Source organism: Dromiciops gliroides, chromosome 3 (assembly GCF_019393635.1).
Source record: "Dromiciops gliroides isolate mDroGli1 chromosome 3, mDroGli1.pri, whole genome shotgun sequence".
Taxonomy (NCBI): domain Eukaryota; kingdom Metazoa; phylum Chordata; class Mammalia; order Microbiotheria; family Microbiotheriidae; genus Dromiciops; species Dromiciops gliroides.
This window is the reverse complement of record NC_057863.1, coordinates 337464419-337485618: the sequence shown is the minus strand read 5'-3', so window position 1 is coordinate 337485618 and position 21200 is coordinate 337464419. Positions and strand designations below refer to the sequence as shown.

The window sequence follows — 21200 nt, the reverse complement described above, 5'->3', positions numbered from 1 at the left end:
ACACTTACTAACTGTGTGACCCTGGGCAAGTCACTTAACCCCAATTGCCTCACTAAAAAAAACCCCAAAACCCAAAAAACTACATTTGGTACTTCTTCAAATGGTAGTAGGTTCATCTTTAAGGTGTTTTTTTCCAATTGTATTTGATCCACAGATTTTATCCCTTTCTCAATTTTTGTTGAGGAATAGAAAACACAATTTCACATTCATGATTTGTGTGGAACTTCTAACCACCCCCAACCCCTCAAAGGTCTACCACCTTCCTCCCTTGTACTTGGGAGAGAGCCTCCTAGACTACCTGGCCAGGTCTGCTGGCCTCCCAAGTGATGGTCACTTTTTCATTATAATTGGGTGGATGCTTTCAGACTAGGTTGCTGAAGAGGAATTACAAATCTAAGTTGCCAATCTCTTTCCTTGGGATATGGGCTTTTGGGTTGAAGGGAGCTCTGAACTTAGGAGAAACATGATGATTTCAATCCAATGAAATATATATTGAATGTATACTATGTTCAAGGAACTCTCTTTTGCAGGGAGGGAGATACGAAACTGATTTCTGCCCTTAAGGAGATTATAGTTTAATGAGGAAGAGGACAAGTACACAAGGGGCAGCTAGGTGGTGCAGTGGGTAGAGTGCCAGGACTGGAGTCAGGAAGACTCACCTTCCTGAGTTCAAATCCAGCCTCAGACACTTCCTAGCTGTGTGACCCTTGGCAAGTCACTTAACCCTATTCGCCTCAGTTTCCTCATCTGTCAAATGAGCTGGAGGAGAAAATGGCAAACTCTACTCCAATATATTTGCTAAGAAAATCCCAAATGGGGTCACGAAGAGTCAGAAACAACTGACTCAATAAGCAATAAGTACACAAATTTAATTCAAAGCAGGAGATATAAGTATCATGAGAAGTCAAAGGAGGGAGGAATCTTAGGCTCATAAATTTAAAACTTGCAATGACTTGAGAGGTCATCTAGTCCAAACCCTGCTTTATTTTTTTCCAGATAAGGAAACACGGGGAGAGTGACTTGCTTAAGGCCAAATATAGCTAGTGAGCATCAGAAGTAGGCTATGCATATCGAACCTCTGACTCCAAAGTCAGGGTCCTTTTCAATGTACCACCACATTGGTTTCCTAAGCAGAATCCCTTCTGTCTAGGTGATAAGGGAAGCCTTCATGGAGAAGATAGTGTCAAAGCTGGGCCTGAAAGGATATAATTTTTGTTGTTATTCAGTCATTTTTTTGGTCATGTCTGACCCTCCATGACGCCATTTGGGGTTTTCTTGGCAGAGATACTGGAGTGCTATGCTATTTCCCTCTCTAGCTCATTTTACAGATGGGGAAACCGAGGCAAAAAAAGGTGAAGTGACTTGCCCAGGGTCACCTAGCTACGAAGTGTCAGGGACCACATTTGAAATCAAGAAGAGGGGTCTTCCTGACTCTAGGCCCAGCACTCTATCCATTGCACCACCTAGCTGCTGCAGGTAGAATTTAGCTTTGTTATAATGCTGGGAAAAGACATAACAGCAATAGAGCATATGAAAGAGAGATAACCTCATTTGTCCTTCCTTTTCAGAGCATCAGGTCCAAAGTGGAGCTGTCTGTCTGGGATAATCCTGAGGATCTTGGCCTCACCTTCACAGCCACCTGCCAAGATGGTTTGTCCTACCCAGGTCAGAGGAAATGTGGAGACCTAAAAATTGGTGACACAGTAAGTTCCCATTCCCTGGCCCTTTGGAGCCCTTGGAACCATTGATTCCATTCTGGAAGCTTCTTGTCTCTTTTCCAATGTGTACAAGTCCTTTTCTGAATCTGCATCCTGTTCTCCAATTTGGGATCATCTATGAATTTCCCTAACACAAGTCTATTCTATTGCCCCAGTCACTGGGGGAAGATGTTAAAGAGCTCTAGACCCTGGACTGATATACCATACCCTGGGCATCTCTAGGTAGGTCTCCTTCAGACTGACACTGTTCCTTTCATCTTTAACCTAGATTCTAAGAGTATTGTCTAATGTAAAGATTCCTGAGAGCAAGGAAAAGGCAGGAGGAAGGGAAGAATTTATTAAGAATTTATTTATTGAGAGCCTATTCTGTGCCAGGCACTGTGCTCAGTGCTTTACAAATATTATTTCGTTTGATCTTCATAACAATCCTGGGAGGTAGGTGCTTTTATTATCCCCACTTTACAGTTGAGGAAACTGAGGCAAACAGGGGTTAAATGACTTGCCATGGGTCTCACAGCTAGCAATTGTATGAGGTCAAATTTGAACCCAGGTCTTCCTCTGTTGTTCAGTCATTCAGTCATGTCTGCCTCCTTGTAACTCCATGAGGTTGTCCAAGGGGTTTTCTTGGGCAGAGATACTGGAGTGGTTTGCCATTTCCTTTTCCAGTGTGTCCCCATTCTAAAGATAAGGAACTAAAACGAATAGGAATTAAGGTTCACACAGCTTGTAACTGTCTGAGGCTGATTCGAATTCAGATCTTCCTGACTTCAGATCTGGCGCTCTATCCACTGCACCACTTACCTACCCAATCCTGAAACAATCATAACTCACAGTATGATCTTGCAAAAACTCATAGGGTTAGAGACCAAGAGCAAGGAGGATTCTTAGAAGCCATCTTTTAGTCCATCATTCATAGATGAAGAAATTTCAGTCCAGGAAGGCTTGCCTATGTTTAATGTTACACAATACCAAGGGGGTTGTGACTTACCCAAAGTCACATTTATTTTATTTATTTTTTTTTAATGCATTCCTATCAGTTTGAAGGGGAAGGTTCTTATTAATGAATCCCAGGAATCTATCTGCCCTTGATCCTGTTAATTGGTGACTTAGATGAGTACATAGGTAGCATGCTTATCAAATTAGAAGATGACACAGTGTTGAGAGGAATAGCTATTAAAATGAATGGCAGATTAAGCTCCAGAAAGATTTCTACAAGCTAGAACAAGAGACCATGCTTAATGAGATAAAATGTATTAGATATGAACATAAAATCAGGAAGATTCCTCTTCCTGAGTTTGAATCTGGCCTCAGACACTTACTTGACTCTGGGCAAGTCACTTAACCCTGTTTGACTCAGTTTCCTCATCTGTAAAAAAAAGGAGCTAGAGAAGAAAATGGCAAAACACTCCAGGATCTTTGCCAAGAAAACCCTAAACGGGGTCACAAAGAGTTGGATATGACTGAAACAACCAAACAACAATAAATGAATATAATGTCCTGAACTTGGCTTTAACAAATCAATTGTAGAAGTGCAAGAAGACCTGGCTTAATATCATCAATTGGTATGGAATTGGTATGGAAAAGATCTGGAGTGCTTAGCTGACCACAAGGTCAATAAAGCAATAATGCCATGTGGCTGCTAAAAGGTACTATGCTTCAAGGACCTGTGTTTCATCACTTCAGGTTATTTCTTCACTGGTATAAATCAGAGAGGTATAAGACACATGGTCCCCGGACTGGAGGCAGCCCACAATATTTCCAAGTACCACCAGATTAAGGGACTGGCAAACCAGATCAAAATGGAATTGGGAAAAGGTTAACAAAATAAATAGTAATAGTAGTAGTAGGCCTCCACCAGTTGCGGATGACCATGGATCAGCGCCTTGAAGAGCCACAGGCCACAGTATGGCTGTGCAGTCCGATACGGGAGCTGCAGCTCCTGAGTGACTTATAACCAGTAACTGCCGCATCCCATGTTGTATCTACTCCATGAGGAGTAGCTGGAGTGTCCTCTCCAGGGCACTGGCCTGGGCAGATCAATATGGAAAACAAGCTGTTGTCCATGCAGCAGGTTTTCCCTCTTCACAACATTGGTGGATCCAAAGGAGAGGCAGAGTCAATACAGTTTGGCACCAGTGCCGCCACAGGAGTTGCCAGAGGGATGTGATGTCCAACATCCAACTGCCTAAGGGACTCTGACTCCTGATTTTTCCTCAGGGTTAATTCCCAAAGCCTTCCCATATATGGGTATAGATAGATAGATAGATAGATAGATAGATAGATAGATAGATAGATAGATAGATAGATAGATAGATAGATAGATATGACAAAATAAAACATGGATCACATTAACATGTAGTTTTCTAAGTCAATATGCAGCCCACTGGGATCTTTATGTATAGCATGGTGGCTTCCATTCCTATTCGAGTTTGACCTCATTGATATAGTTCATACCCCCTCCTCATTTTATTGTTGGGTTTGGTATTTTTTTGTGAGGCAATTGGGGTTAAGTGACTTGCTCAGGGTCACACAGCTAGTAAGTGTCAAGTGTCTGAGGCCAGGTTTGAACTCAAGTCCTCCTGACTCCAAGGCCAGTGCTCTATCCACTGTGCCACCTAGCTGCCCCCCTCCTCATTTTATTAGATGGTCTTAGCAAGTTACAGGGATCCAAAAAAGTCCTCACCTGGTAGTCTAGTGTATGATAATGAAGCTTTCTATACTTTGTTACTCTGTTCTTCAGATCAACCAACTAACAAAGCATTTGTTGATGTTCAGTTTTCAATCATGTCCGACTCTTTCTGACCCCATTTGGGGTTTTCTTGGCAAAGATATTGGAGTGATTTGCCATTTCCTTCTCCAGCTCATTTGACAGGTGAGGAAACTGAGGCAAACAGGGTTCATTGATTTGTCCAGGGTCACAAAGCTAGATTTGCTTTTAGGTCTTCATGATTCTAGGAATGGCACTCTATCCACTGAGCTGTCTAATGGTGTCAAGCATTTATTAAGTGCTTACTGTGTGCCAGACACCAGGTTTAGGAATGGTGATACCAAGACAAAAATGAAAGCTTTCTCTCAAAGAGCTAATATTCTATTGGAGGAGGCAATATTTATATCTAAAATTTATATTTATATAGCTGTCTATCTCTATCTTTATATCTCTATCTTAATCTATCAAATATGTGTATATATGTATGTGTACATGTGTGTACACACATATATGTATGTATATGTGTGTGTGTGTATGCTTCCAAGGATCTCACCATCTAATGGAAGACAACATTCAAACAACTATGTACAGATAAGATATATACAGGGTAAAGGGGAGATAAAATTAAGGACAACTGGCAAAGGCATCTTGCAGAAAGTGAGAGAGACCTTTAACTGAGACTTAAAGGAAGCCAGGGAGAGGTCCAGGTGAGGAGGGAAGAATGTCCTAGGCATAGGGAACTGCCAGTGAAAATGTATGAAATCAGTAGTTGGAATATCATATGTATGGAACAGCAAGGAGGCCAGTGTTACTAGATTATAGAGGAGGTGGACAGGTGTAGGAAGGGGCCAGATTATGGAGAGTTTTAAAAGTCAAACAGACCTATATCTAATCCTGGAGAGAACGGGACACTGCTGGAGTTTACCAAGTTAGTGGGGTGGCATGATTGGACTGATTGGACATGTGGGATGAGAGAGAGTGAGGGGTTAAAGATAACACCAAGATGGGGGCAGCTAGGTGGCACAGTGGATAAGGCACCGACCCTGGATTCAGGAGGACCTGAGTTCAAATTCGGCCTCAGACATTTGACACTTATTAGCTGTGTAACCCTGGGCAAGTTACTTAACCCTCATTGCCCCGCCCCCCCCCCCCCAAAAAAAAGATAACACCAAGATCGTGAACTTGGAGAAATTTCAGAAGACAGATTAGTGTTCATCTCTGCACTTTTATTTGAAGCTTAAACTCAGTAAGACCTGCTAGACTTTGGGCCTCTGGCAGAGCCTTTAAAAACTCAGAGTCACCTTCAGGCCAGAGTGCACAATGGTAGGAAGACTTAAATAGAAGGAAAGTCTTGGACTGCATTTACAGAAGTACGGTCTCCATGTTGTATTCTGTGTTGGTCAGACTAGGCAACAAGCATTTATTAAGTGCTTACTATGTGCCAGATAAGCATTGGGAATACAAATACAGAGTGTCCCAAAAGTCTTGGTGCAGTTATCAGCTTTCATAGCTATTAAAGCTACATAATGGCTTTAATAATAAGTAGCTTTAAAGAATCATAAATAGCTCTTAATAGTGGCTATTAATATTGAAGCTATTTAATAGCTATTAAAGCTTACAGCTGCACCAAGACTTTTGGGATACCAAGTACAAGCCCAAAGACAGTCCTTGCCCTCTAAAGGGTGAGGGAGGGAAGGAAGACAACAGTTAAGCTTTAACTGTTGAAGACAAAACATAAATGAGAGCTGAAAAGTAAGGGGGTGTGCTGCTTCGGAGTTTTACAAGGGCATCGAGAAAGTAGAGCCGATGATGGAGAAAAAGGCCAGGGACTCGGGAGCAGCTAGGTGGCACAGTGGATATAAAGCACTAGCCCTGGATTCAGGAGGACCTGAGTTCAAATCCAGCCTCAGACACTTGACTCTGGGCAAGTCACTTAACCTGCCCCCCCCCCTAAAAAAAGGGGACTCTCCTGAACTGTTCCCCACATCACTCCAAGCACCTTTAAACAAAGCCTCAGCAAATTCTTGAGCAGCACAACCTACAAAAGGACAGATTGAGAAAGCAGATTCTTTAGGAAAGGACACTGTCTCATGCAAGAAGGGAAAGTCTTTAAAAATGGCTCTTCTCCAGAATAGATGAAAACATTAAGGTTTTCAGCAAAATATTCACAAAAGAAGAGATGATCATCCCACTTGGAAGCGGGTGATTTTTATAAAATCCAAATCAAACTACGTTAGAAAGTGAAACAGGAAGGACTTCTATCGAAATGCTTATACCGGTTTTCTTGCTTTCCCATAGAAGAGGGGAGAAGAGAAGTTTCTTTTGGGAACTAGGATAGGACATGATGCTGTTAAAACTGAGCCTAGGCCAGAACTGAGCCTTCCTCTGGCTATGTATGCTGTTTGTTTCTTTTCACTGTTCCAGATTCATCTTCTTGCTGCTCTCATGGCCCTCTGGCTCCATTGCAACCATTTCAGGCTTTTTTGTTTTCTTCAGATAAAGAGAAAGTTGGCACAGAGGGATGCCTGCTCAGCCTCTCAGAGCTGGGCATTGTGCAGGTTGCCAAGTGCAGGACTTAGGCCCTGAGAGACGGGCTCATTTCAGGGCTATTGAGGTGACATGAGAAATCTGTGACTTCCAAAAAAATCCAGTCGTTTCCCTAACTAAAGGATGGAAATTTAGTTGAAGGGCTAGCTGCCTAACTAAGGTGTCCACACAAAAATTTTATGTTATGTGGGTGGTGCCCCCTTTCTTCGGTGTTAGCTACTCTTGAGCTGATCCATTCTTCCCTGAAAAGCCTACCTCCTCCAAGACCAGATATCGATTTTACATTTGGGGATTTTCTTCCATAACATTTGTCTCATGGAAATTTCAAACCTTTAGTGGTGTAAAATGGCCTTATCCCCCTGAGTTGTTCCACATGTTTATCAATGACTTGGAAGACATGGAAGGAATATCTATGAAATCTGTGTGTTATAACACTAAGTAGAAAAGGGATACCTAATGCTTTGGATCAAGATTCTGTCATAGCGATCTCAACAGACTGGAATGCTTGGGCTGACACTAAAAAGATGATTAATGATAGCTTACATTCATGGGGCCAAAACATAACATTTTCCTTACAACAACTCTGTGAGGTCCAAGTATTCTAATTCCCATTATGGTTCAGGAAATTGAGGCCCTGAATCATATGGCTTCTAAGTGTCAGAGTAGATCCTGGAGCCCTGGTCACCTAACACCATGTTTCATGCTCTTTTTTTACTCTACCACACTGCATAACAAAGATCAGAGCTGCAACTAGGGTGGAACAACAGGAATGTTATCTCAGGACACTGAAATTTAGGTTGCCCTGGTAGTATTTGTATTATTCAGCATGGAAACAAATTTGCATAGTACTTAGCAGGAATAATTAGTTAAAATGGAAAACTATTGGATAATACCTGATTCTTCTACTGGATGGCCATGCACTCTGTGGTGAACATTTTTCTAGCTTGACCCCATCTCCCCATCCCACTTCACTGGCCTCTCTAATTGTAACCTTGCAGGGGGCAAAGATCTTCATTTTTCCCACTAGTGTTTTGAGTTACTTGGCCCAGGTGCAAAAATTATTATTTATAGCTAAACAGGAATCAGGGCAGATAGATGGTATAGTGGATAGAAGGTCAGGCCTGGACTTAGGAAGACCTGAGTTCAAATCCAGCCTCAGATACTTAACCAGCTATGTGACCCTGGACAAGTCACTTAACTCTGTTTGCCTCAGTTTCCTCATCTGTCAAATGAGCTGGAGAAAGAAATGGTAAACCACTCTTTGCCAAGAAAACCTCAAATGGAGTCATGAAGAGGTGGACCTGACTGAAATGACTGAACAACAACAAAACAGGAATCATTGGAAAATCCTAAGTGTGGGTCCCAAAAATCACTTACACAAATATAGGATGTCAGAGAGCTGATATGAATAGCTTTTCATGGAGAATGAAGCTAGGAGTTTGAATTGATCATAAGGAGACTATGAGAAAGCAGTGGCACAGCCCTTCCAAAAAAAAAAAAGAAAAACTAATACAATCTTAGCCTTCACTAGTAGGAGCAAGTTCCCCGTCAGGAGAGGCAGTAATCCCATTGTCCTCTGCTCTTGTCAGAGCACATCTGGAATATGATCTGGATGTCATACTTTTTGAAAAGGACATTGGGAAAAACTTGAGAACATTCAGAAAATGACACCAGGAAGCTCAAGGGTTTGAAACTATAGAATGTGAAGAATGGAGAAAGGAATTAGGAATGTTTATTCTGGAGAAGATTTAGGAAAATTATGATTTCTGTCTTTAGCTGTTTGGAGGGATGTCATGAAATAGGGAGTCGCGTCCCCAATGAAGACTTATCCTTGGAAGTTTGAAGTAAGTCATATTTGTCTCAAAAGAAAGAAGAAACTTCATAACAATGGAAACTATCCAACAACAGAATGGTATTTGGAAAGTGGTGAGCCCTTCATCCCTGCGGATGTTCAGGGCCAAATGGCCATGGGTCAGGAATGTTATAGGAAGGATTCCTGTATCAGGTAGAAGGTTAGACTAGATAGTGTTTGTGATCCTTTTCAACACTAAGAATCTAGGACTCTGTGACTAATTTGGTTCAACTGTTCGTTTCAACAAGTGCAGTGCCTGTTATGTGCCACTCCTTCAAATCGGGAAGGCAGCCCAGTCGAGAAAGCTAGACTGGAGGCAGGCTGGGATTAATAGAGTGTATTTATGCTAAAGAAGACTTGTGAGGTCACCAGATTCCTCCGAGGTTCTCTCCTACAGTAATTCCATTTGTAATCCTCTCTCACCTTTGGTTCTGACAATTGTCATGGGGTCCTTTGGTCTTCAAGTAGCTGGGGGAAGGAGTCTTGAGCCCCAGGAGGCAGGTTCATCCTATAGTGGGCTTTGTTATAGAAATATGCAAAGTGGCTTCTGGTTCTGTTACTAATGCCCCTGTCCCAGGTTTCCCATAGCTTCTCCCCTCCCTTGCTAAGCAAGTGAACTTTTTCCTTTACTATGTTCCCGAGAACTCAGTCTAGTTGAGATCCTAAGACTTAGAGTCCGTAGAGCATCAGAAACCACCTCCCACATGAGTCCTCTCCCCCATTAGAATGTGAACACAGTGGTGTGTATATAGTAAGTGCTTAATAAATGTTTGTCACCTTGACTTGAGATCCCTAAAAGTGGAGACTGTCTGTTTCTCTGTATTTCCAGTACTTTGCACAATTCTTTGCACATAATAAATGCTTTCGCATTCATTCGTTAATTTAATCAATCAATCTTTGGGCCAGGAGGACATTTTGGAAATGAGACCCAGCCAAGTAGCCCTCTTGGGAAATCAGAAGCCTATTAGTCAGGTTTAAATAACAAATTGAGGACATCAAATTGCTATTTTTTGTGACTGAGTCTTGGAGAGGGGGTTTTCAGATTGATAGAATGGGGTCCCACAGAAACCCCAAAAGTAGCAACAACTCACAGTCTTCAAACCTAATCCAAACAATTCCAGACAGAGCTAACCACCGGCATAAAGAATTCTAGAATTAAGGCCTGGAATTCTGGGTATTTATCACCTCTGCCTAATAAAGTCTTTCTGACTATTCTAAACACCAAGATAGGCCAACAAAGTATTTACCACTGTGGGCTTATTTTGTCAAAATTATTTCTGTGTAGATGATTATTGTCATTCAGCCCCACCCAACTCTTCATGATTCCATGGTATTTTCTTGGCAAAGTTACTGAAGTGTTTGTGTTTTGCCATTTCCTTCTCCAGCTCATTTTACAGATGAAGAAACTGAGGCAAACAGGGTGGAATGACTTGCCCAGGGTCACATAGCTAGTAAGTGTCTGAGGCCAGATTTGAACTCAGGTCTTCCTGACTCCAGACTTTCCAATGAGCCTTCTAGCTGCTCCATGCAGATGATTACCAGACCTTTATATCTACTCCAGTCTCTCTCCCTTGAGCTCCAGTCCCACTTCATGAACTGACAATTAGACATTTCAAACCGTATGTCTCTTAGACACCTCAAACTCAACATACCCCAAACAGAACTCATTATCTTTCCCTCAAAACCCTCTCCTCTTCTGAATGTCTCTATTATTGTTGAGGACACCATCATCTATCCATTCTCTTATGTGTCCCTTGACTTCTCTCTCTCTCTTACTCACCACACATATGCAAGTAATCACCAGATTTTGTCATTTCTCCTCCCATAACATCCCTCATATATGTCTTCTCCAGTTTTTTACTCACTTAGTTAAGGCTCCCATCACCTCTGGCCAGGACTGTTGGAACAGTTTTGTGACATCTTGTATTGTTCCACTCCAATTTGCCACACAGATCTCAAGGTTATATCCCTGCTGCCCAGGTCTGACCAAGTCACCTGGGAGTTTCCTGTTATCTCAAGGATAAAATACAAGCTCTTCTATTTGGCATTTAAAGCCCTTCACAACCTGGCACCCCACCCCCTCTCTGTTATGAGTCTTCTTAAACATTTACAGAATCTATGTACCTTTCATATGACTCTCCAAGGGGCAACTAGGGGGCACAGTTGATAAAAACACCAGCCCTGGATTCAAGAGGACCTGAATTCAAATCCGGCATCAGACACTGGACACTTACTAGCTGTGTGACCCAGGGCAAGTCACTTAACTCTCGTTACCCCACACACACACAAAAAAAGAAAGAAAAAAGAAAAAAAGAAAATCACTGTTCAAAAGTAAGCTAATGTTTATACAATAAACCGTATGACTCTCCAGCTCCTTTCCCCATACCTTTTCACTGACTATTCCCCATACCTGGAATGATTCCTCCTCACCTCTACCTCATAGAATTAATTCCTGGCTTCCTTTAAGACAGAGTGAATAGGGCAGCTAGGTGGCGCAGTGGATAGAGCACCGGCCCTGGATTCAGGAGTACCTGAGTTCAAATCCGGCCTCAGACCCTTAACACTTACTAGCTGTGTGACCCTGGGCAAGTCACTTAACCCCAACTGCCTCACTAAAACAAAACAAAACAAAACAAAACAAGACAGATTGAATGACCATCAAGCATCACTACCCCCAGGAGGCCTTTGCCAAAAAGTTCAGCTTCCTAATACTTTCTTCTCTAAGGGTAATTTGTATTTACTTGTTATATATATATATATATATTTAAATATACATATATATTTATATGTGCATATGTATATATTTGAAATATATATATTTACTTGTTATATATATTTGAAAAAATAGAATGCTATAAAAAGAAAGTTGAAAAATATAAACATATATAATATATAAATATTTTAATATTTATATTATATATGCAACTTTCTTTTTTATGGCAATCTATTTTTTTCAAGTTTCATGTACATTTTAAAACATTCATTTAAAAAAACTTTTGAATTCCAAATTTTCTTCCTCCTACCCTCACCTCCCCCGTCCCTAAGACAGTAAGCAGTTTGATATAGGTTATATATGTACAATTATGTAAAACATATTTCATATTAGTCATGTTGTGAAAGAAGAAACAGACCAAAAAAAATGGTATATATCTTTGTTTATACTTATATGTATACATGTTGCCTTCCCTAGTCAAATGTAAGCTTCCCGAGGGCAGGGAGTGTTTTTGCTTTTTCTTTGTATTCCCAGTACTTAGCATGGTACCTGGCATAGAGTTAACATTTAATAAATGCAGATCGATTGTGAAAGAACCACAACTAGATATTGTTTGCCTCAGTTTCCTCACCTGTAAAATGATCTGGAGAAGGAAATGGCAAACCACTCCAGTGTCTTCGTCAAGAAAATAATACCAAATAGGGTCACGAAGAGTCAGACATGGCTGAAAAACAACTAAACAACAGTAACATGTGCAAAGTACTGAGTGGGGTGCTGGGAACACAAAGTAAAAAAAAAATAGTCCCTGCCCTCAGGGAGTTTACCTTTTATTTGGATGGTGGGGTGCAAGCGATACACAGATAAGTAAAGGCAAGGTAATTTGAGTAGGGAAGGAACACTAATAACTGGAGAAGCAGACATCTGCAAAGGCTTCAAAGAAGACAGGGGGCCGTGAAGAAAAATCTATATCCTGAATCCATAATTCTGAGATCCTAATATGTATTGAACACTGGCTGTATGAAAAACATGTTGCTAAGTACTGTGGGGTATACAAAGAAGAATAAGACATAGTTCTTATTCTCAAGAAGGTTGAGAGAAAAGGGAGAGGAAAAGTGCTGGTATTGTGCTCCCAGTCGGAGAATGAAAATAAATCATTTTGTGTTTGTTTTCCTGTTGATGGTGAGGTGTGACCAGCTTCTGGGCTCTGGGCTCACACTGCCATCTGGCAAACACAGCTAGGGCCCGCCTTTGTTCCAGTTACCAGGACAGCCCATGAAAAGATCCAGAGCTAGAATCCTGTTTATCCCATACTGTGGAGGTGGGAAGAACTCTTCCTCTCTACAGCTTCTTGCTATGGGAGGTGCTCCTCTGGAACCTTTCTGGAACCTTCTTAGAGTCTTCTCAGCTCGTGAGGGAGTGTGGCGCTGTTAGTACCTCTTCAGGAAGGCACTGGGAGACTCAGTGGCCTGTCTGGAGGAGATCTGGAATAGAAATCTGGCAGCATTCATGCCCTCTTTTTTCTTTTTAATTTAGAATTTGTTCCCCCCAATTACATGTAAAAACAATTTTCAACGTCCATTTTTAAAACTTTGTGTTCCAAATTCTCTTCCTCCCCCCCACCCCCAAGAATCTAAGCAATTTAATATAAATTATCTATGTGTGGTCATGCAAAACATTTCCATATTAGATTGGGTTTGGTTTTTGTTGTTGTTGTTTTGGGTTTTTTTTGGCGAGACAATGAGGGTTAAGTGACTTGCCCAGAATTACACAGCTAATATCAAGTGTCTGAGGCCAGATTTGAACATAGGTCCTCCTGAATCCAGGGCTGGTGCTTTATCCACAGCACCACCTAGCTGTCCCTATATTAGTCAGATCGTGAAAGAAAACAGATCAAAAACAAAACAAAACAAAACAAACCTTAAGAAAAAGAAGCTAAAAAAAGTATGTTTTGATCTGTATTCAGACACCATCAGTTCTTTTTCTGGAGATGGATCGCATTTAAAAAATAAGTCCTTTAGAGTTGTCTTGGACTACTGTATTGCTGACATTAACTAAGTCATTCACAGCAGATCATCTTACAATATTGCTGTTATTTTGTATACAGTAAATTTCACTTTGCATCAGCTCTTGTAAGTCTTTCCAGGTTTTTCTGATAGCAGATCGATTGCATTTTTCATAAGTCCTTTAGAGTTGTCTTGGATCATTGCACTTCCAAGAATAACTAAGTCATTCACAGCTGATCATCTGGCAATATTGCTGTTACTTTGTGTACAGTACATCTCACTTTGCATCAGGTCATGTAAATCTTTCCAGGTTTTTCTGAGAGCATTCTGCTCATTATTTCTTATAGCACAATAGTGTTCCATCATAATCTTATTCCACAATTTCTTCAGACATTCCCCAATTGATGGGCATCTTCTCAATTTTGAATTCTTTGCACCAGAAAAGGGCTGCCATAAATATATATGTTTTTTGTATATATAAGTCCTTTAACTTTTTGGTTTTTATCTCTTTTCAGATACTGACACAGTAGTGGTCAGTGCTAGATCAAACAGTATGCACGGTTTTATAGCCCTTTCTTTGGCCATAGTTCCAAATTGCTTTACAGAATGTTTGAATCAGTTTACAATTCCACCAGTGGTGCATTAATGTCTTGTTTTCCCCATATTCCCTACAACATTTATCATTTTTCTCTGATGTCCTATTATTTAATCCATTAGGTATGAAGAAGTACCCCAGTATTGTTTTGACTTACATCTTTTTAATCTGAAAACCTTTCATATCTTTTGATCGATTGGGGAATGATCAATTGGGAAATGGCTCTTATTTTACTAAATTTGACTCAGCTATCTATGTGTTTGAGAAATGAGGCCTTTATCAGACAAACTTGCTTCAACATTTTTTCACAGTTATTATTGCTAACTGACTTTCCCTCCATCCTACTCCTTCCCTTGCCATTTACTTTATTCTCTATCTCCTTTCACTCTTTCATTCCTCAAAGATGTTTTGCTTTTGACTTCCCCCTCTCCCAATATGCCATCCCTTCTGTTGCTTCTGCCCCTTATCTTCTTCTCCTCCTACTTTCCTGCAGGTAAGATAGATTATTATACCCAAATGAGTGTATATGTTATTCCCTCTTTGAGCCAATTCTTATGAGAGTAAGGTTCACTTACTCCCCAGCACCTCCCCATCTTCCCCTCCACTGCATTAGCTTTTTCTTGCTTCTTTTATGTGAGATACTTTACCCCATTCCATCTCTCCCTTTCCCTTTCTCCAAGTGTATTCCTCTCTCACCCCTTAATTTTATTTTTTAAAGATATCATTAGGGCAGCTAGGTGGCACAGTGCGTAAAGCACCAGTCCTGGATTCAGGGTGACCTGAATTCAAATCTGGCCTCAGACACTTGACACTTACTAGCTGTGTGACCCAGGGCAAGTCACTTAACCCTCACTGCTCCACCCCCCCCCAAAAAAAAATATATCATCCCTTCATATTCAACTCACACCTGTGCCCTCTGTCTAAATATACTCCATACACCTGCCCAAATAATGAGAAAGTTCTTATGAGTTACTATCATCTTCCTATGTAGGAATGTAAACCGTTTTTATTTTCTTTCACAACCTGACTAATGTGGAAATGTTTTGCATGACAGCACATGTATAACTTATATTTGCTTGGGTTCTTAAGGGGGGGTGGGGAGGGAGGGAGAAAGAGAACACAAAGTTTTAAAAATTGATGTTAAAATTTGTTTTTACATGTAACCTGGGGAAAAATTCTAAATAAATAAAAATAAATAGAAATGCAAATAGTTTACCCTTTTAATATCCCTTATTATTTCTTTCCCCTATTTACCTTTTTATGCTTCTCTAGAAAGTCAAATTTTCTTTTCATTTCAGTTTTTTCATCAAGAATGCCTGAAAGTCCTCTTTGATTGAATTCCCATTTTTCCCCCTGAAAGATTATAACAGTTTTGCTGGGTAGATGATTCTTGGTTATAATCCCAGTTCCTTTGCCCTCTGGAATATCATATTCCAAGCCCTCTGATCCTTTAATGTAAAGCTGCTAAATCTTGTGTTATCCTGACTGTGGTTCCACAGACTTGAATTGTTTCTTTCCGGCTACTTGCAGTATTTTCTCCTTGACCTGGGAGCTCTGGGATTTGGCTATTATATTCCTGGGAGTTTTCATTTTAGAATCTCTTTCAGGAGGTAATTGGTGGATTCTTTCAATTTCTATTTACCTTCTGGTTGTAGAATATCAGGGCAGTTTTCCCAGACAGTTTCTTGGAAGATGTCTAGGATTTTTTTTTTTTTATGATGGCTTTCAGGTAATCCAATAATTTTCAAATTCTCCCTCCTGGATCTATTTTCCAGGTCAGTTGATTTTCCAATGAGATGTTTCACATTGCCTTTTTTTTTTTCATGCTTTTGGTTTTGCTTTATTATTTCTTCTTCTTTGTCTTCTTCTTCTTCTTTTGTGGGGCAATGGGGATTAAGTGACTTGCTCAGGGTCACACAGCTAGTAAGTGTCAAGTGTCTGATGCCAGATTTGAACTCAGGTACTCCTGAATCCAAATGCTTTACCCACTGCACCGCCTAGCTGCCCCTGCTTTATTATTTCTTGATTTCTCATAAAGTCATTAGCTTCCATTTGCTCAATCCTAACTTTTAAAGAGTTATTTTCTTCAGAGAGCTTTTGTACCTCCTTTTCCATTTGGCCAATTTAGCTTTTCAAGGCATTCTTTTCTCATTGGCTTTTTGTATCTCTTTTACCATTTGGCCTACTCTGTTTTTTAAGGTGTTATTTTCTTCAGTATTTTTTTGTGTCTCCTTCACCAAACTGTTGACTTTTAAAAAATTATTTTCTTGCATCACTCTCATTTTTCTTTCCATTTTTTCCTCTACCTCTCTTATTTTTATTTTCAAAGTCTTTTTCGAGCCCTTCTATAGCCTGAGACCAATCATATTTTTCTTGGAAGCTTTGGATATAGGAGCTTTGATTTTGTTATCTTCTTCTGATGATGTATTTTGATCTTCCTTATCACCATAGAAACTTTCTAGGGTCAGAATTTTTTCTGTTTAGTCATTTTCCTTGCCTATTTCTTGATTTTTTTAACTCTTTGTTAAAGTGGGACACTGCTTCCAGGGTGGAGGGTGCACTGTCCCAAGCTTTAGGGGGTTTGTGTAGCTGTTTTCAGATCTACTTCTAGGAATTTGTAACTTTTTAGTTCTTCCAAGGTGGTATGACATAAGGAGAGATATGTTTACAGGAGAGTTCCTGACCTGTGTTCTGGTCTGCAAACAACCACAGGCCTGCTTTTCTGCCCCTAGAACTATGAACAGAGTCCTGCTCCACTGTGGCTGCAAGCTCTGGTGTGCTTGTGCTCTTCCCCCACCAGGAACTGCCACTTAAGACTGTGACCATCTATGGGCTAAGAGTCCCAGAAGCAGTTGCTTCTGCTGCTGATTCATAGGCTCCCAAAACCTGCTCCTGGTCTGCTGTGGCTGGGGTTGGGGCTGCACTCTAGTCTCACCCTGGTACAAGAGACCTTTACTGCTTACCTTCTAAGTTGTCTTTGGCTGGAAAATTATTTCACTCTGGTTTTTTTGTGGGTTCTGCTGCTCCAGGAATTGTCTTATGGCATTATTTAAAGGTACTTTGACGGATTTTGGGGAGAACTCAGGCAAGTCCCTGCCTTTCCTCTACCCTATTCATGCTCTCTTGTATCTAGAGAAACCTGTCAATGATGTGTGCTTTGCTGGAATGTGTTTTGCAGAACTTTACTTTAAAATACTGGCAACATAGTAATGGCATGAACCCTGGGGTTTGGGGTCCTTGAGATCTCAGAGAATAGCTTGCCATACTACTAGTGGATTTGGGTGAAGGATATACTTCACTATCTCCTTAATATGTGCTTCTATAACACTGTTTTTTGCTTTACCAAAACATTTCGTGTGTATTCCTGAAGAAATGAGTATGGTTTTGTTTCTTTTCATTTGTTAGCTTAGCAATTTTGTAATTGGACTGTTTGGATGTATGAAACAGTAAATTTAGAAAATGCTGTTCAAAACTTTTTAAAATCAAAGAATCTAGAGGTTTCTATTTTTTCTTAAAAAAGTATAATACATCACAGAATATAGGTCATTAGAGCTGCATAAGACCTTATAGCATATCTAGTTCATTCTCTTTCCCCCTCCCACTGTGATTTTACATATGAGCAAAGAGGCCCAGAAATGCAAAGTCACTTGTCCAAGATAACACAGCTTGTTAGTAGAGTGAGAGAATCTTTGCTTAAGCATTGAGATTTCTGCCCCTGTCTCTTTTTTCATCTCTTTCTTCCCTCACCCTGGGCTGTCTTTGTCTCTCATTTTCTGTCTTTTTACCTACTTGTTTCTCTGTGTGCCCCCCTCCCCCACCCCAGCCTTTCCTCTTCTCCCTACTTCCCTTAACTATTTTCCTATCCACTATCCTTTTCTGGCTTCAAAAGAAAGAGCTGATGCATGTACTTTTCATTATTTTTTGGTTTTGTCATAGAAATCGTGGTTTACTTTTCTTAATTAAAAAAAAAGCAGATTTAACATTTTCTATTTCTGTTTCAAAAAAACCCCTAAAATAGGTTTTTTGCTTAATGTGTTTCAATTTCTTTTTTTTTCCTTCATGGGTTTGAAGCCCTTAATTGGAGGGGGGAAATTATCTAAAGGATTCCTTTGCAATCAAATAAATGCACATAGCTGACGGCTACCAGTCATTCAATCAAGAAACATTTACTAAGTGCCTACTATATGCCTAGTGATGTTATTTTCTAGTTCAGGAGTTCTTAACCATTTTTTTTTAATGGATCCGTTTGGCAGGTCAGTCAATCGTAGGGACTCCTGAATAATGTTTGTGTTTTTAATTCATAATTGAAGGAAATACTAGATCTCAGTAAGTATTTCTGAAAATAAAGATTATTCTAGTTCATAGGCCTAGTGAAATCTGTCTGTGGACCCCAGGTTAAGGCCTTCTGTTCTAGTCAAATAACAGAGTTCATGAAGGTTTACCAGAATGGAGGCAGAAGGCAGGCTTTAAGCTTGGATTGAGAGCAGAGCAGAAAGTGGTCTTCTTCTCTCAGAGTTCTTTGCCCTTTTTTTTTTTTTAAATGAAAGAAAAACTGGTAGCCTTTTAAAGCTCCCATTGACCATTCACCAGTGGGCAGAAGAAAGACTAGTGTAGGTTAGAGTAAATATCTGCAGCTGACCTGAGTTTGGCATGGAAAACAGGGTAGGAACTTCATCATATGTGGTTTAATTAAGGGGAATAAAGGCAGGAAATCTGGGTCTCATTTCTTGCTTCCCACTGCTGCCATCACTCAGAAGTATCTTTGAAGTTTGAAGTCTGTAGCATTCAATTATTTTTCAATTATTTTTATTTATTTCATTAAATATTTCCCAATTAATGTAAAAATAATTTTAATGATCATTAAAAAAAAACCCTTTGAGTTCCAGATTCTCTTCTTTCCTCCTGCCCCTTCCTCCCCCCACCCAGAAGGCAAGCAATGTGATCTCCATTATACATGTGAGGTCATGCAAAACACATGTCCATATTAGCCATATTCATACTGTTCAATGAGAACATTTCGTCCCCCTGTTTTCATCACCTTCAGGAAACTCTCCCCTTCCTCAGTGACTTTAGCACCATGCTTACAATTTTCCTCCCTACTCTCTCTTCCATCATATTCCTTGGTGCCATCAACATAATGTTGACAACCCTTTTTAATGCCCTGGACTCATAGTTCTAAGACCTCCTTAATCTCTGTGACCCCAACCATTTGCCATATCACTCTATTTTCACAGTGAATACTTTGGTGTTTTGGGAAGAGCACTGGATTTTGATCCAGAAGACCTGGGTTCAAGTCCTGGATCTCTTGCTTACTAGTTTTATGATTTTGATGAACTCATATAGCCTCCTGGGACTCAGTTTCCTCATATGTAAAATGAGACTAAGAATACTTACACTACTACATAAACTTATTGTTAAGAAAGTGATTTACAAACTCTGAATCTCTACATAAATGCAAGCTATTATTATCATCGTGGCTATCGAAATCAATTCTACCAAATCTCAGAATGTCTTTCTATTTTCTGCCTCCGCCTCTGATCTGAGGAGTGAACCCCTTTCCTAACCTAATCAAGGCTAACCCTTGATTTGTAGATTTATATTGAAAACCATTTGAAAATTATATTAAGCTATGAAAAATTCCTACTCGTTAGACTTTCTAAAAATATAATTAGCCTTACACATTCTAGACTTTGGCAGATGTTTTACTCTGAAGGGTCCGTTTTTATATAGCTGTGGGCTCATTAGGCTGGATATTTTATTGTAAAGTCAGCCCTGCCTTTTGATATACACACAACACATTATTGCCTGTGTTAATGTCCAACATATGAAGGCAGTGAAAGAAAAATTTTTTAAAAAGAAACCCAGACTTGAGTGTCATTGATGTACAATGAATATTTTCTAAGGAGCTGACTATTTGTACATGGAAAAAAAACAATGAAATTGAAAAAAAAAATACATTAAGAAAGAAGGGTAAATGTACTTTTTCATTTTCTTCCCCTGAAATTTTTATTCTCTTCCCAACTGCTGTAGGATTTTAGAGATGGAAAAGCCCTTAAAGCGACTTCCTCCTCCTTGGTGGAAATTGATCACTCGTACCTCCATCTGCATTAGGCTTGGGCAGGGTTGGCAAGAACAGAAGAGAGGAGAGATCTGAGTTTCTTTTAGCTTCCAGCTTCTTGAGAGAAGATGCACAATGCCAACCTCTCTTGCAGTTGGTAAAAGGGAGAGAGACCCTTGGAAAAAGATGACATGAGAGTATCTGGCAGTCTCTATCAGATACCTAACTTCAGCTTGCTTTACTAGAGATTTTTCCCTTGGGTGAGGTTTGGGACTCTCTCTGTATTGGTTAAGCTGAGAAATCTCACTTCTAAAAGGAGAGCTCCTTTAATCTGTATTGCTATATATTTTCCCATAGGGTCGTATCCTCCCCCTCCCCCCCCCCAATTTTTCCTCTACTGCTCTTAATTGTTTGTTTGTTTTTTAATCATTCATTTGTGCGCTCCCTCTCTTGCTCTTGATCTCTCTCTTTCCAGGCAATGAGGGTTAAGTGACATGCCCAGGGTCACACAGATAGTAAGTGTCAAGGGTCTGAGACCAGATTTGAACTCAGGGCTGATGCTTTATCCATTGTACCACCTAGTTGCCCCTAATCTCTCTCTTTAACTCTTTTAGTGGTTCTTATTGGGTTTGTATCCAGTCTGCATTTTCCTTTTAGACTTTGCTTGTAGATGTTTTCAAGTCATTGTTTTCTGAATTTCTGTCTTGCACTTCCCTGTTTTCATAGAATCTTCTTATGCTCAGGTTATTTTGTTGTTGTTTGCTCATTTTTCTACCCTATTTCTTGAATTTGGACTTTATGTTAAACTAGTGGTGGTGTTGGGGTGATGGCTGGCTTGTGCTCCTATCTGTAGCTTGATCTGGGACTCTAACTTTTCTGTGCTTTCAAGGTGGTATGATCCAGGGTGAGTTTCATTTGTCATTTTCTGTGTCATTTTGTAAGAGAGTTTTGAGGGGAGGTTTGGCAGTTGTGAACATTCTGCCATCTTGAGTCTATCCTCTCTGGCA

The 21200-nt window shown here is 40.1% G+C and overlaps 1 protein-coding gene across 1 annotated transcript in view; it reads left to right on the top strand.

The window, feature by feature from the left end:
• The window catches only part of ITGB5 (integrin subunit beta 5), a 188662-nt gene that overhangs the window by 115035 nt on the left and 52427 nt on the right, over nt 1-21200 (top strand). The window contains exon 9 of the mRNA XM_043997337.1: nt 1569-1703. Within this exon, the coding sequence (XP_043853272.1) occupies nt 1569-1703 (135 nt within the window). The remainder of the gene's footprint in view (nt 1-1568; nt 1704-21200) is intronic.